At 58.6% G+C, this 16104-nt stretch overlaps 1 protein-coding gene across 1 annotated transcript; it reads left to right on the plus strand.

The window, feature by feature from the left end:
- Nucleotides 1-6944: 6944 nt before the first annotated feature.
- Nucleotides 6945-16054, plus strand: DLL4 (delta like canonical Notch ligand 4). Its single transcript, XM_032343323.1, has 11 exons — nt 6945-7338; nt 7450-7719; nt 8240-8297; nt 9132-9395; nt 9804-9864; nt 9953-10083; nt 11527-11696; nt 11853-12072; nt 13072-13774; nt 14289-14397; nt 14934-16054. Exons 1-11 carry the CDS (start codon nt 7273-7275, stop codon nt 14937-14939), a joined length of 2058 nt encoding a protein of 685 aa, XP_032199214.1. The 5' UTR covers nt 6945-7272; the 3' UTR covers nt 14940-16054.
- Nucleotides 16055-16104: the final 50 nt, after the last annotated feature.

Below are 16104 nucleotides of genomic sequence, written 5' to 3' on the forward strand. Positions count from 1 at the left end.
GGCAAGGCAAGTTATTCATTAGCAAGCATCAACATGCGATTCTCATCAACTCCAGGGGAGAGTTCAACCTGGCTGAACAACTGGGATACGTAGTGTAGACACTGTCACAGGAAGTTCTCCCATATGTCTAACCTAAATCCTTCTTGCCACAACTGAAGCCCGTTTCCTCTCATTCGGACCATGGTGGGAGAAGGAGACAGCCGGTCACCATCCTTTGCTTCAGACCCCTCACCTCCTTGACCATGGCAGTTAGATTCTCCCTCAGCCTTCTCCAGGAATCAATGCCCCTGCCCACTCAGGCAGCTGCTCAGAGTTGGCGCCTATCCCTGATGTCTTTCTCTATGAGAGTATTTGGGAAACACAGCACTTCCTGGTTCAGGCCTGACCCTTTCTTCCAGGGAGGTTGTCCCAGTAGCCCCCACTCCCAGGTTCCTGGGGCTGCCTATCCCCTATCTCTTGCTTGCTTCAAGTCCTGGGTGGCAGCTGGGATCAGAGATCAGAAGCCATGTGGAGAAATGAGAGGTCAGAGTTCCTTCCAGGAGATGAGCTGTTGCTCAGTGGAGGAAGGCGAAGGGCACCCAGGAACCTGGGAAACCCAGGGACAACACTGAGCCTGGATGCTAACAGAAGGCCAGAGCCAGAAGAGGGGATGAGTGTTGGGGGGGTGCGGCTGGGGAGAGCTTCCCACCTGTCAACGTTTACAGAGAAGAGAGGTTTCAGAGACAAGTGACCTGTGTGCTGGGGAGGGACCGTGGAGGCTAGCCAACCAGGGTGGAGTGAAGAGTCTCCTACAGAGGAAGAAAACCGCAGCTAAGGAAGCCGGCCCAAGATCTAGGGCCCAGTGGGTGCCTAAACCTTTGCTTTCAGGCTCTGTCCCGACTCCCTCGGTCCTCCTGCACAAGGTGGCAGAAGGTTCTCTCTTAGTCCCATCACTCTGAGCAATGTCTTTGCCCTGTACCTTGTCCTGTAGCCCTGTGAGCCACCTCTCAGAGTTTCCATGCCCTGAGGGATCTGGGCAGGGGGCAAGGGCAGGATGGGGCTTGGCCTATAGCCAGAGGGTCTCCACGAAGAGGCCTCCCTGAGCCTCCCCCCCACCCCCACCAGCGACCAGCGTCCCTGTTCATTTGCTAGGGTGGGGACAGGAAGGAGCTAGGGAAGGGGAAGCCTGGGGCTCTGGGAAAGTTGCCGTGGAGGCAACCATAAACCCCGGACTCCTCTGTGTCTGGAAATACCCGTTGCATGGCTCCTGGCCCTGGCTTTCCAGGCATCCCCTGGGTTTGGCAAATGAAGCTGGAGCAGCTGCTGGGTCACCACCAGTGAGGACCCTTGCCTCCAGCCAGGAGGTTTCCACCCTGCCCCTCCTTTCCTCTTGATCAGCACACAGGAGGCCTGGGGAGAGCTTCCTTCTGTTACAGTTAAAAGGGGCTTCTCAGGTCAGGGGCCCTCAGCTTCTCCTCTCTTGAGCCCATTGTCTCTGCAGGCCAAAGTGTTCTCCTTGAGAAGGAGAGTGCCCTGTCCACATCATTTACCCCGGCTCTGTGTGTCACCTGCACTGGTCTTCCAAGAAGGCAAAGGAGACATCATATGGGGCTAGTCTCAGCCCTCATGCTCCATGGAAATCAGGGAGGTTGAAGGTGGGAGATGTTCCTGGTCTCACAAGGAGCCAGAGCAGACGCTCTGACTCATGGTCAATGATCTTACCCACTCGGACATGCATTCCTTGAGACACTGGGTCACCAATCATGAACCACCAGCCAGTGGACAGTCCAGTCTAGTCTGTGGACCACCCAGCTCACTTGGTGATGGGCAGAGGGCTGAGTCCCCTGAACTACCAGGAGCCTCAATGACCAGGGCAATTCAGAAGTGGACTTCTCCTTCCTCCTATACACCAGGAAGGAGGAGAGCTGCCATCCTGAGACTTACACTTGGTCCTGGTAGGAGAGTCATGGGCACTTGGTTCTTTCAACCTTCATCTCTTCTCCAAACCCATTCTCGAAGCTCCAGTCATCTCTCTCCAGCCAAGAACCTCATCACATCCTCTTCCCACAAAACACCCTTAGAATCAAGATTTTTCACAGGGCCCACCTCGTTTCCATGCCCTACCTGGCTTTCCTCCCTTATGACTGTTTCCTTTCAGCTCTCCTTTTTCCTTCCCTTCCTTTTGGATTTCATTTGGTGTCAGGGATCTCCCTTCTACCCCAAATCTTCCCCCTGGCTGTCAGAATGTCACCCGGGGGAAAGGAAATTAGTGTTTATTGGGCCCTGAGAATGTGTAATCACATACAGTCAGTCCCTTGGTCACCCTCCCACATTACTGTTATTATTATCCCCATTGCACAGATGCGAAAACCCAGGGGTTTAAATTACAAGCCCCAAGAGGGGCACCTGGTTGGCTCAGTCAGTAGAGTCTGTGACTCTTTTTTTTTTTTTTTTTTTTTTTAAGATTTTTGTTTATTTGACAGACAGAGTGAAAAATCACAAGCAGGCAGAGCAGCAGGCAGAGAGAGGGAGAAGCAGGCTCCCTGCTGAGCAGAGAGCCTGATGTGGGGCTCCATCCCAGGACCCTGAGATCATGACCTGAGCCAAAGGCAGAGGCCCAACCCACTGAGCCACCCAGGTACCCCGAGCCTGTGACTCTTGATCTCAGGGTTGTGAGTTTGAGCCCCCCTCTACACCCTGATGGGGTGTAGAGATTACTTAAAAATAAAACTTAAGGGCACCTGGATGGCTCAGTTGGTTAAGGGTCTGGCTCAGGTCACTATCTCAGGGTCAGTGAAATTGAGCCCTGCATGGGGAGAGCTGAGCCAGAGCCTGCTTGAGATTCTCTCTGCCCTGCCCCCCCAATTGTTTAAAAAATAAAAAAATAAATTACAACTCCGAGGCGCCAAGACTAGATGGCTGAGGAGTGCCAAAAGCCAAGTCCATTTTATGCTTATTCCCCACACTCAGCCAGAGCACGCAATGGAGAGAGGCCCCATTCCAGCTTAACGCTCCCCATCACTATCATGGGGGGTCTTCAAGACTCATTGCCTTCAAGACTCTTAGCGCCCATGCCCCAAGTCCTACCCTTTCTCCTCACAGGGGCTCTCACATCTTATCCTGAAACCCACAATTAGCCCCCAAGGCTACCACGAAGTCATCATCTTTTCTCTTCTACCAGCCTCAGGCCTGTCCTACGGGAAACCCGCTCTGTTCCACGGGAAAGACCCAGAGCAGACAGTTCCTTGTAGGGACTTGAGAAAGAGGTGAAGGAGGCCCTGCGGGGCACCGCCTGCCGAGCGGGAATCCCTGCCCTAACCGCTGGCGCCCCTCGAGGGGAGGGGTGAGGGCGGAGGTAGTTCTGCGGCGGCATCTGTCCCAGGCGGGCGGGAAGCTGCTGCATTAAATTGTAAAATCGATTTATTGACCGGCAGGTGCGAGCAGCGGCAGATGGAGAGTAGCGCTGCCGAGGCGCATCTGCGGGGAGCGGCGGCATCGATCCTGGCCCCCCTCCGAAACCCGTCCGTCCCGGTCCTTTCTCGTCGGCTCGCTCCCAATTGCAGGGCCAAGGTCCGCGAGACTGAGGCGCCTGAGCGGCTAGGGTAGCTCGGCTCCCTTCTCCTCCCCCCTCTCCTGGCCGCAGGGCCCTGGGCTGCGCCCCCATGGCTGGCAGGCCCCTGCCAGCCCCACTGCCCCAGTTGGCACGCGGCGGGCCGGGCTGACGCGTGGCAGCGCCCTGCGGCAGATGAGGCACGCGCCGGCCTCATTTCAATGTGAATGGATCGAAAGGAGCAGCCATGTGGCAGCAACAGTTTGCAAATCTCCCCGCCTTCTGTGCAGCTCCCTGGCCGCGGCTCCCTGCACGTGGCCCCTTCTCCGCAGCGACCGCAGCGGCGCCCCTCAAGGCTTAAGCGCCCCGCCCAAGCCGGGCCCGCTCCCCCGCCCCTGACATGCCCGACGGGCTCTGCGGTCCGGCCTCCGCCACACTCCTACCTGGCTTCAATTTGCCCCGCCAAGAACCGGAGTCGGGGGTGGGCGAAACCATGCTGGAAGCTTCGGAGCTGCGCCGCCGACTCGGGGGCGGGGGTAGCGGCGTGGGGGGCGAGTAGGCTACCCAACGGGGGAGGGGTCCCGAGGCTCTACGTGGCCCCCGTGGTATCCCCAATAAACCCGGGGTCAGCTTAGGGGCGCAACTGGAAGACAACCTTGGCGCTTTAGGGTCCCAGGTGAGGGTTCTGCCTGCTGCGTACAGGGGCCAGAAGAAGAGGACAAGAGAAGCAGAAGGCCCTGCATGGGAAGCTGTGGGCCTTGCATGAAGCCAGGCCTGGACCCTGCTCCGGCTCCTGACGTTGTCGGTGCCAGCAAGGATGAGGACCCGAGGACTTTCAGAGGGCCCGCAGTCAGTCCAGGGGAGTCCCAGGCTGTTGAACCTTGCACACACGCTCCTTCTCGAGGGCATCGTGGAGCGTCTGCACAGGGGCAAGGTCAGCAGATGTCCAGATGGGTTCAAACCCCTTGTGATTTGCAGCCTCTGGCGGCCTCACAGTCTCCTGCTCTTGGCAGCCCCCAGGACACATGTTGGGTTCTTCTGGTCTCTAGTGGGAGAAAAAGGGAGGAGCCCCAGCTGTGGGCACTTGCATTTCAGTTCTGGGCCAGCAGTGGGATCCTTTCTTGTTCAGCAAATGTGGGCAAAGAGGGACTCCAGTGGACTGGAGTGCGGGTGGGTACTCAGGGCCAAGGGAGGCATCTTAGTAGGATAATGAACTTCTGGGACAGAGGCCACGTGGCAAGTAGAGGCTTCATAAATGCCTTTTGATGGCTAGCAGAATTAAACCCTTTCCTCCTCAAAAAGGATTTCTAGGTCTCTGGGATCCCTTGCATTTTGTGTCTCTGAGAATAATAATAGTTTTGTCTGGTCCTTAACTGTTTGCAAAGTGATTTTGGACCCATTAGTCAGGATGTGTGAGGTGGGTAGAGAGTGTCCCAGATCGACAAGTATTGAGCAAGAGGCATCCTGGAGGGCTGGATGTCTCCCTTGAGAGGCGTCAGTAAAGAAGCGAGTTTTTATGAAATCCGAGGCTGGGATTTGGAGGTGGAAGCAGAGAGAACTAGGTGGGGATGGATGCCAGCTCAGAGGAGAGGGACACTCTTTGGCACCCTAGGCAGGTCTAGGTAGATTATGGGCGGAGCGAGTGTGAGGAACCCACTAGTCAGGATCGCTGGGAGGCAAGCCCTGGGCCCCCCTCCCTCGGGCCTGGGGACTCCGCCTGCCCATAACCTACATTAACTCTGGAGCGCAGCCTGGGCCCATCTGCCGGCCCCCGCCCCACCTCGGTTCCCCACGCCAACCCGCTCGCGCCAGATGGTGGCTGGGAGGGGTGGCCGTGCGTGGGGGACCCCGGAGCCCATCTCCTCATCTCGCCCCTCCCCCAACCCACGCTCCCAACCTCTTGTTTCTCATCCTTCCCCCCAACCCTCCACCACCCCCAAGTCAAAAAAATCAGACCGTACTAGGCATAGGCAGCTGTTGTGCTGCACTGCCTCACTCCCCGCGGCCCCTCCCCGCGCTACGGCCTCCCCCGGGCCCGCGCCGCGTCCCTGCTCCCTCCTGCTTCGCGCCGATCTTATCGCTCGACGACAGCCATCGCTGTGCGGGCGGGCTGACAGCTGAAGCCACTGGGCCCCCGCCGCCCTCAGCGTCGCAGAGACAGAGAGATCCCCGGCACCCCCCGAGACTGGGAGAAGCCGGCCCTCCCCGGTCTAAGGCCTCCGGGGATCACGCCGGGTTCCGGGAAAGCAGCTGCACTGCAGCCGCTCGGAGAAGTGGGGCCACCCGGGGGAGCCGCGAAGGCGAGACAGACGCAGCCGTCTGAAACCCAAACTAGTGCGAGCGCTTTCAGTTCCACCCTACATTTCGCCCCTATGAGGAGAGGACCCGGGTCTGCCGGACCTCAGCCCCTCATCAGGACTCTCCAGTGGCTGGAGCCAACGCTGGAACCAGAAGAGTTCCTCCCTGCCCCAACGGAGCGACAGGACGCGGGTGGGGGGTTGGGGCTGCTGGGGTGGGGGGAAACGGAGGGCAGTGGAGCTGAAGCTGAACCCAGGTGAGGGGAGGCGCTAGAGGAGGGGCCAGACCCTCATTACCATACAGCTGAGGACGCGCCCCCCTCCCCCTACCTCGGGGACCACGCCCCCTTCCCCAGTCTCCGGGACCTTGCGTCTAGGGGCTGGCACGAGTCGAGCCCAGGAGGGGGGCAGAAGGGAGAGGCACGAGTTGGACACGCCCCTCGCAACTAGGGAGGGAGACGCCCACCAGGAGGAGGGAGCCCCCGGGAGCCCTAAAGTCTTTGACTCCAGGACCTCGTCTTGCCCGGTGTGGCCACAGAGAGGTTAAAGCGTCCACTGGCTTCTCTGTTGTGCGGGGGACGCGAGGTGGATGGGAGCTCACAGGTTGGGGACTGAGGTGGCGACAGCTTCCAGGGCTCGGGGAAGAAGGCGATCCGAGTCCTTCGACCCTGCTTTCGCTTTCCGAGCTTAAGTTCTTTTTACCTGCTCGAAGGCTGAAGGTAACTAGCTCCGGCTGCGAACGGACCGCCCACGGGGACTCCCCAGTGTCTCCGCCTCCAAGACCATCCGGGAACCACTCGCTCACCTCCCTCCCCATTCCCCCCAGGCCCTCCCCCACCCCCTCTCTCAGCGGGGTCTCGGACCTTAACTCCTCCGCCGCGGAGAACTGGTTACCTTGGCACGCGCATAGTTAGGGGACCCAGGGGCTGAGAGCGGCGCGGAGGGGCGGGGACCTGTGCGTGACTGGCTGGCGGGGATGGGGGATGGCGGGGGCGGAGGCCCCCTCCAGGCCCTGCTGGGGCTGGAGCGCTAGAGGCCGGGAGGGGAGGGGAGAGTGACCATGGGTTCTGAGTGACAGGCGGCGAAGAGGCGAGCCAATATATATAAGGAAGGCTCCCGAGCGCACAGGTTTCAGTAGCGGCGCAGAGCGCGAGCTGGGAACACGAGGCCAAGAGCCGCAGCTCCAGTGCAGTGTACCCAGCACTAGCCCGCTTGCAGCTCCACTATCAGCCCGAGGACACGTCCTCAGCCCAGCCGCCACCCAGCCGTCCTCACCTGGATTACCTACCGCAGCAGCTGGAGCAGAACTAGCGAGAAGGCGAAGCGAGAGGAAAGCCCCAGAAGGGCTTTTCAGGGACCCCTCCGGCGGATAGACGCACGGGAAAGCGGCGTCCCGAACGAAGCCAGCTACAGGGCGGGCGCGGGGAGAGAGCGACGCTCCAGGGGATGGCAGCCGCGTCCCGTAGCGCCTCTCGCTGGGCGCTACTGCTGCTGGTGGCACTTTGGCAGCAGGTAACGTCCCGCGCCCCCTCCACCCCTTCCCGCCGCGCCCGGAGCCTTAGCCCCGGGCGTCTGCCGAGCTGACCGCTCCCCTCCTTCCTTCCCTCCGTCCCTGTGCAATAGCGCGCAGCCTGCTCCGGAGTCTTCCAGCTGCAGCTGCAGGAGTTTGCCAACGAGCGTGGCGTGCTGGCCAGCGGGCGGCCGTGCGAACCCGGCTGCAGGACGTTCTTCCGCGTCTGCCTTAAGCACTTCCAGGCGGTCTTGTCGCCCGGGCCCTGCACCTTCGGCAGCGTCTCTACGCCTGTGTTGGGCACCAACTCCTTCGCCGTCGGGGACGATAGTAGTGGCGGGGGACGCAACCCTCTCCAGCTGCCTTTCAATTTCACCTGGCCGGTGAGCACAGCCCGGGTGCACTGGGGGGTCGCGAAAGACGAGAAGGGGCCTCCCTGGGACCAAAGCCCCCCCATTTCCTCGCTTCCAACTAAACCAACCAACCAACCAAACAAACAAACAAACAAAAAAACCAAGGGTGCTCTCTTTTGATACTTTCTTCTGACTCTCCCCTGAGACCTCATCCTCAGGAAGGCTCTCACCGGTCTCCCTCTTCCCAGTCCTGTGCCCTCTCTTCTCCCAACTCTTGGGATATGATTTTCATCAGCCACTGCATCAGCGCATCACCCACCTTCGAATGACTCTAGCTAACATGCCCCCATCTCTCAACCCTCTTGCTCGGGGTTCTCCGCTCACCTTCCCCGCTCGCGCGATGCTGCGCACAGACCCGTTATGTTGACCCGGGAGCTGTAACTGTATCCTGCAATTAGATTAATTAAACCCGAGGCCGCGAGGCACCTCCACCTTCCCCGCCCCTACTCATCTCTCTCTGTCTTCCCCCGCCCCCTCCTTTGGCCTCCAGGGTACCTTCTCACTCATCATAGAAGCTTGGCACGCGCCAGGAGACGACCTGCGGCCAGGTGAGTAGCTCGCTCGGCCGCCACAGGGGGGCGACACGGCGCAGCGCCGAAAGAGTTAAACTGTGATAGGCGGGGGAAGTGCGGGGTGGGGGGTGAGGGGGGCAGGACACTAAGCTCTGCCTGGAGCTGCGCCCCGCGCTGGACGCTCGGATTCCGCTAGCTGCCTGGACTCTGAGCACAATTGCGTTTCCTGCGGGTTATTTTTGGCGTGGGAACGCGGGGAGCACGGCGGTGAGAAAGGCTGAAGCTGCCAGCGCCGCTGACGGGCCCCTTCCTGTATTTTACACCTTTCGCGAATTCCGCTCCTTTGGAAAGGGAATAATGGCTTTGGGATGTTGTTCTGACACAGAGGAAAAGGATATTTCAGCAGCACAACAATTCTCACTTTGAAAAGGAAAAAGAAAAGCATTGCCCATCTCTAAGGGCAGAACCCGTGAATGGGCACCAGAGGACCCTTTGCTCCCAGGGTCCTCCCCGGCCTGGCTTTTTTCTTTCCTTTTCTTTTCTTCCTCCGTCTCTCCCTCCTTCCTTCTCTCTCTCTTTGCCCCTTTTTTTCTTCTCCATTTTGACCTCTTTTCCTCTTTCCTGGTTTATCTGCCTCCAGAACACTGGAGAACATTTTAACATCCTTCTGTTAGCTCCTTTCTGAATGATATCAGGCCTTCAGCTAGTGCACACACGCGCTCGCAGGTGGCAGCTAAGCAGTGGGACATTTGGTTTCCTCTAGCCTGTGCTTGCTTGCTGGGGGTCATCTGAACAGCTGGTTTGATCCAGCAGTTGCTGGCATTCTCGGGACTGGCTGCCCTTCCTTGACCTGGCCCTCTGCCCCTTCAGAGGCCTTGCCACCCGACGCGCTCATCAGCAAGATCGCCATCCAGGGCTCCCTAGCTGTGGGCAAGAACTGGTTACTGGATGAGCAGACCAGCCCCCCAACGAGGCTGCGCTACTCTTACCGGGTCATCTGCAGTGACAACTACTATGGGGACAGCTGCTCACGCCTGTGCAAGAAGCGCAATGACCACTTCGGCCACTACGTGTGCCAACCAGATGGCAGCCTGTCCTGCCTCCCCGGCTGGACTGGGGAGTACTGCGAAGAGCGTAAGCAGCCAAGCTCCTGCCTCCCTGGCTCCGGGTCCCCCAGAGCCAACACAGTGGCCTCTTTTTGGCCACAGCCTACCTCCCTCACAGAACAGGTCCAGGCTGCCCACTAGCCGGGTCTCAGGAACAGGTGGGGATGCTTAGGATAGGCGTGGACTCTGATCTGTCTTTTCTTAGTGCTCCTCCCCATCTTGCCAGAGCCCACAGGGACCCCCTTATTGCCTTCCATCCAGCCTGGATTCTCCTTCCCTGTGCCACTGTTGCCCTTAATAACACCTGCGGCCCCTCTGGGAGGCCAGGAGAGGGAAGTGAGACCAGGAGAGCTGGGGGCGCCCCCAGGGCCAGGAGAGGGAGAGGGGGCTGCAGAGTCCTTAACAATCTGACTTGGGTTCTGTTTTCTTTCCTCAGCGGTCTGTCTTTCTGGCTGTCACGAACAGAACGGCTACTGCAGCAAGCCAGCAGAGTGCATGTGAGTAGGGGACAGGAAGTGGGCGAGGAGGGAGCCAGCCCCCCAGCTAAGCCCTCACCTCACCCTCAGCCTCCCTTTTGCTCAACAGCTGCCGCCCAGGCTGGCAGGGCCGCCTCTGCGATGAATGCATTCCCCACAATGGCTGTCGCCATGGCACCTGCAGCATCCCATGGCAGTGCACCTGCGATGAGGGCTGGGGCGGCCTCTTCTGCGACCAAGGTGAGTCAGGGCAGAGAGAGCACGCAGAGGGGCTGGGAGAGGTGGGCAGGGGTGGGAACCAGAGCGCTTGCCCTTCTTACTGGATGACTGCCCAGTTGGCTTATCCCATTATCCTTCAAAGACCTTGGGGCTTTTAAGGATCCTTACATTGGTCTAGAGTGAGATGGTGGGTCCTTCTTGCTCAGGGTGCCTAGAGAAGCCAGGAAGCAGGAGCAGTTGCAGGTTGTGCTCAAATTCCAGCGAGGCCCAGGAGGAGAGATGCTGGGCTCGGTTCCTCCTTCTACCTTGTAGTTACCTATTAACCCCCTAAGTGTTTGCTTACCTGCCTGGGCTGTTTGAGCAGCTCTCCCTACACAGCTGTCTGGTGGGGTGTGCCCAGCAGCTGCCCTGAGACTGTGGGCGAGCTGCGCCCCTGGGCGGAGTGGCATCTAACCGACTTCTTGGTGTGGGGCAGAAACAGCCTCCCTTGTTCCTCCCCAGTGGCGCTTGCCAGCCAGCTGCCTCGGCCTACAGTCTCTTTCTGGGTTTGGGAGGGCAGGCTGGTCACTCCTCCAGTGGGGGTCGGCCAGCTCCAGCTGTGCGGGAAGGAGCCTCTGCTCCCTCATCCTGTAGCCAGCTGCAGCGTGTCTCCCATTTTCAGGGTCAAAGAGGGTGGCTGTTGCCATGGATACACCAGCACAAGCTGAAGGAAGGGTGGGCAGGGGGCTTGCCAGGCTAGAAAGAACTTGCCTGGGCCCTGACTTTCTGGCATCAAGGGGCTTGGAATTCAACAGCCCCTGTATTCTGTGTGTGTGTGTGTGTGTGTGTGTGTGTGTGTGTTGCTTTCTCTACCCTACCCCAAACACATGTACACACCTCTTCCTGCCCACTCTTTCTTCTCCCCATATTAGCTCCCAGGTAACATAGTCATATACTCATCATAGGCAAACACAGCCCTTCAGTTTCTGTATTTGCTCCCTCCCTGTCCTTTCCAAATGAGAAAACAAATACTTATATTTCAAAATACTATTGCAATGCATTTCCCTTTAAAAAAATTCCTGGTCACTACTTAAGGTGGCTTTTACCTCCTCCCTATCATTTCCACCTGTTAACATTTTATCCCTCCTTCTAGGCTTATCTCAGCTGCCCCCCCTCCATGAAGCCTTTTCTGACTTCCTCCTTCACATGGGGCCTTGCCATCCACTCCTCTTCCTTCCCTTCCTTCTACCCTGGTGGCCAGTGGCTGGGAGCTTACCTAGCAGACAGTTGTCCAACTGTATTTTTTTTTTAAACTTGGGTGCATTGCTCGGGTCAGATGTGGGTCAAGGAAGAAGGGTATGGGCCAGGACGACTTTGGGCTGAAGCCTCTGGGGCACACACGGATGGTGAACTTGCACTATGAGGGGCCTGGAGGTGGGGACCGTTCTACAGCCCCGCTCAGCTGGCTGGTGCCTGTCTTGGCAGATCTCAATTACTGCACCCACCACTCCCCCTGCAAGAATGGGGCGACGTGCTCCAACAGCGGACAGCGGAGCTACACCTGTACCTGCCGCCCAGGCTACACTGGTGTGGACTGCGAGCTGGAGCTCAGCGAGTGTGACAGCAACCCCTGTCGCAACGGGGGCAGCTGTAAGGTGAGACTCGGGCCCATAGAGGTCTGGCCAGGTAGAGCCAGGGGGGCCAGTGGAGGTACAGCCATGGCATTGTGGGCGGGGTGGGGGGGTCTGGTCCCAAGCCATGCATTGTTGCCCCCCCGGGTCTACTCACGCCTCTTTCTGGTCTCTCTCCAGGACCAGGAGGATGGTTACCGTTGCCTGTGTGCCCCGGGCTACTATGGCCTGCACTGTGAGCACAGTACATTGAGCTGTGCCGACTCCCCCTGCTTCAATGGGGGTTCCTGCCGGGAGCGCAGCCAGGGAGCCAGCTACGCCTGTGAGTGCCCCCCTAACTTCATGGGCTCCAACTGTGAGAAAAAAGTGGACAGGTGTGCCAGCAACCCGTGTGCCAATGGTGAGTCTCGTGGCCTTGTTAACCCGGGGTTGGGAGCGGGCTTAGGACTCAGAGAGCCTTCTGGGGAGGGAGAGTCAGGAGCAGAGAGAGGCCAGGTCTGTCCCTCTGGGCAGGCTGAGATGGTCCCAACCCGCTCTGGGTGGTGAGGGGCTGGCATCATCAGCTGGTGGTTTTGGAAGAAGAGCAGGTTGGCAGTGGGTGCAGGCCTTAAGGGGAGGAGAGGCACGTACCCAGCTTCACGTCTTAGTCTGACGTCAGAGCCCCCTCCTGGCAGGGGTGGCCTCTGATCCTCCCCAGGAAGTCCTGGTCTAGGGAGAGGGACCTATGAAGCCTCGGGCCCCTCCTAGTGAGAGGCTGGCACAGTCAAGGCCCGACTTTGAAAGGCCTCACCTTACCCCCTGGCCATGTGGAGCCTAGCATGGAACAAGGCATCTACAATGTTCCGCATTTTGGGGGGCACAAAGCACACTGGTTATCTTTGTCTCCTTGGCCTCCTGATGACCCTCTGTGAGCCAGGCAGCACTGTGCAGGAGAGAAGCCTCAGGAACTGGAGAGGGGTGGGAAGGGCAGAGATGGAGCCTGTTCTCCAGATAATCACTCTGTTAACTTTGTTAACTGATAATTACATTTATTTGAGCATCTACTATATACCAGGCAGGGGCTCCTGCCTTCCTGCATCATCCAACCTAACCCTCGGAGATTTCCTGTGGAGGGGAGAGAGTTATACTCTAATTTAACAAGGGAGGAAACTGAGGCTTCAAATAAGGCACAGCAACAGGTGCCAGGTCACCTTCAGCTGGAGAGAGAACCCAAACAGAGCGGTCCGATTCCAGCTCTGCAAGATGCTAGTGGTTTTTATATGTGAGTTCACTGAAGAATTCGGGGCCCAGATCTCCCAATTCCTGGTACAGCACTCTTCATGGTGGGATCTGGGCTGGGGCGCTCCCCCTGGGGGGACTCTCAGGCGATTGCTCACTCAGGACCCATGTGTACCCACAGGGGGCCAGTGCCTGAACCGTGGTCCTAACCGCGTGTGCCGCTGCCGTCCTGGGTTCACAGGCCCCTACTGTGAACTCCACCTCAGTGACTGTGCCCGCAACCCTTGTGCCCATGGCGGCACCTGCCACGAGATGGAGAATGGGCTCGTGTGCACCTGTGCTGCTGGCTTCTCTGGCCGGCGCTGCGAGGTGCGGATACATGTCGACGCCTGTACCTCGGGACCCTGCTTCAACGGGGCCACCTGCTACCCTGGCCTCTCCGAGGACAGCTTTGTCTGCAACTGTCCCTATGGCTTTGTGGGCAGCCGCTGCGAGTTCCCTGTGAGCATGCCACCCAGCTTCCCCTGGGTGGCTGTCTCTCTGGGTGTGGGCCTGGTGGTGGTGCTGGTGTTGCTGGGCATGGTGGCGGTGGCTGTGCGGCAGCTGCGGCTCCGGCGACCTGACGACGGCAGCAGGGAGGCCATGAACAACTTGTCGGACTTCCAGAAGGACAACCTGATCCCTGCTGCCCAGCTCAAGAATACAAACCAGAAGAAGGAGCTGGAAGTGGACTGTGGCCTGGACAAGTCCAACTGTGGCAAACAGCAGAACCACACGCTGGACTATAATCTAGCCCCAGGGGCTCTGGGGCGAGGGACCATGCTGGGAAAGTACCCCCACAGTGAGAAGAGCTTAGGGGAGAAGGCCCCACTGCGGTTACACAGGTGAGCAGCACTGGGATGCTCCAGGCCTGGCCACAGGGCCCTGCACGGTACTCCCTAGGCTCCCCCAGGACAGGTGGAAGGCTGGCACCAGGCCCTTGACTAGTTTCTCAATGCTGACAGGAGTCCCCTGTGACAAGACAAAATTTCTTCCTGCCAGGGATCCTTCTTCCCTTCTTCTCATTCATTCTTTCATTCATTCACAAATGTCAAGGGACCACAGGGGGCGGTGTGGGGGGGTGTCTCTTCTGACTCTGTCTTTCCATGGACGGCTTGCCTGGAAGAGCAATGCTGGTTTTTTCCAGGCCTGAGACCCTGGTAAGGTTGGAGGTCCTGTGGCTCTCTTGGGGGCCTATTCCTCACTGTCCCCCAGGCTAGCCTTGGCATTCCCAGTCCCTGTGTCTTCTCTCAGAGCCCATGCCCTTTGGCTCTCCAGGGTCAGGGTTAGCACCCCACCTGTCCCCCACCCAGCTCTACCCCCGTCCCTCCCTCACCGGCCTGTCTTGTGTTCCTGCAGTGAAAAGCCAGAGTGTCGGATATCAGCGATATGCTCCCCCAGGGATTCCATGTACCAGTCTGTGTGTTTGATATCAGAAGAGAGGAACGAATGTGTCATTGCCACAGAGGTGAGTGCTGGGCTCACCTTCCCTTCTAGCATGCCTCCTTCCGCCATCCAGGAATGGGAAAGTAGCCTGGTGACTTTCAAGCCCAGGGGCCCGCTTCTGAAGGGTGGGTCAGAACCCCTCCTTGGCAGGCCAGGTTCAGGGGCTCTTGGGTCCCTGCTGGCCCTGTTGCTGCAGAGGATGTGAAACAGGAGCCATGGGGGGTGAGCTGGGCTTAGCTCTTCCCGTTGTGTTACCACTGGGCTGGGTGGCCGTGGCATCTGGCCAGCTCCCTGGCACTGCTTCCCAGCTGCTGGGGTAGGGGGCAATAGTGGTTGCCTTGTGTCCCTGTTGCCCCTTCCCGCTGCTTCCTCCATTGGCCAGCCGCACGAACACAGGCTCCCAGGCTTGTGCATGTATCAGGGCCTAAGTCTGGGGAGGGCTGTCCCACCCTCCCTTTGCCCCACCTGTTTCTCCAGGGAGGTCCCGGGGCCACCATGGAGGAGGGAGTTCTTGTCCTCCAGGATAACCGACTTCCTTGTTTTCCACATTCTCTCCAGGTATAAGGCAGGAGCCTTCCCAGGACATCCCAGCTCGGCCCCAGCAGCTGGATCTTCCTTCTGCATTGTTTACATTGCATCCTGGATGGGACATTTTTAATATGCAACGTGCTGCTCTCAGGAGGAAGAGGGAATGGCATGACCTGGACAGACTGTGAACTTGCCAAGAGATGCAGTACCCTTCCATGCCTCTGGGTGTCTGTCTGGCATCAGACTGGTGGCCGTGCTGGCCCAGGGAACAGAGGAGAGGTGCCACTGGAACCCGCCCTGCCAGCCGGGACCTTCAGAGGGCCCCTCTGGGGATCTGGCCTGTTTTCCAGAGGGAGCGGCATTGGCCTTATGGGGCCTGGAGCTGGTGTGGCCTCCACTGGCATCTGTGTTTCCAAAAGTGCCTTTGGCCCAGGCCCCACTGCAACAGCTGGGTCCAAATCAGAGAGGAGGCCAGTATGAGCGGGGCCATCTGCGGGCCCGGATACCATCGGGTGCAGCCCTTGGCAGGAGCTGCCCTGCCAAGGTGAGGTGAGCGCCCGAAGCGGAAGACCTTTCCGCCTGGTGCCTTCAACTACTACTCGGAGGGCCTTGCTCATAACACCCCTCCAGCTTCTCCCTGGCCTTGGCCCTCTGGGCAAGGCTATTGGTAAGCCTTACCTGGCTCCCCAGCCTCCTGCCTGGGGTGCCTCTGCGTTCCCATGAGCACACAGAGGAAGGGCCTGCCAGGGGAGCCAGGCCTAACTGGGAAGCTCAGGGCAGTGATGCTGGAAATTCCAGTGAGGAAAAAAGGAGGTGCCGTTGCCACCCAGGCCCTTGCCTCCCTCGAACCATTCCTACAGCCTCGAGCCTGGGCTTTGCCCACACCCACTACTGCCCCCCGACCACCCTTGAAGCCGATCTTCAGAAATCAATAATATGAGTTTTTATTTTGGTTTTTTTTTTGTAGTTTATTTTGGAGTCGAGTATTTCAAGTAATTTAAGAATCAGAAGCACTGACCTTTCTACATTTTATAACATTATTTTGTATATAATGTGTATTTATAATATGGAACAGATGTGTACAGGAGTTTATTACTTCTTGGGTCCTGTGTTTGTGATGGCAGAAGGGGAATGAATGCTCTCTCCAGCCTGACTCCCTGTCTCCTAGTGGTGCCCGCTGCTCTGCCAGAACCGCCGGGAC

This window comes from Mustela erminea, chromosome 5 (assembly GCF_009829155.1).
Source record: "Mustela erminea isolate mMusErm1 chromosome 5, mMusErm1.Pri, whole genome shotgun sequence".
Lineage (NCBI taxonomy): Eukaryota > Metazoa > Chordata > Mammalia > Carnivora > Mustelidae > Mustela > Mustela erminea.

Bases quoted from the DNA above. Each gene is read 5' to 3' on its own strand.
- DLL4 (XM_032343323.1), top strand. From the start codon at position 7,273: ATGGCAGCCGCGTCCCGTAGCGCCTCTCGCTGGGCGCTACTGCTGCTG. The intron at 7,339-7,449 runs GTAACGTCCCGC...CCTGTGCAATAG, and splicing joins TGGTGGCACTTTGGCAGCAG to CGCGCAGCCTGCTCCGGAGT. The intron at 9,396-9,803 runs GTAAGCAGCCAA...TTCTTTCCTCAG, and splicing joins TGGGGAGTACTGCGAAGAGC to CGGTCTGTCTTTCTGGCTGT.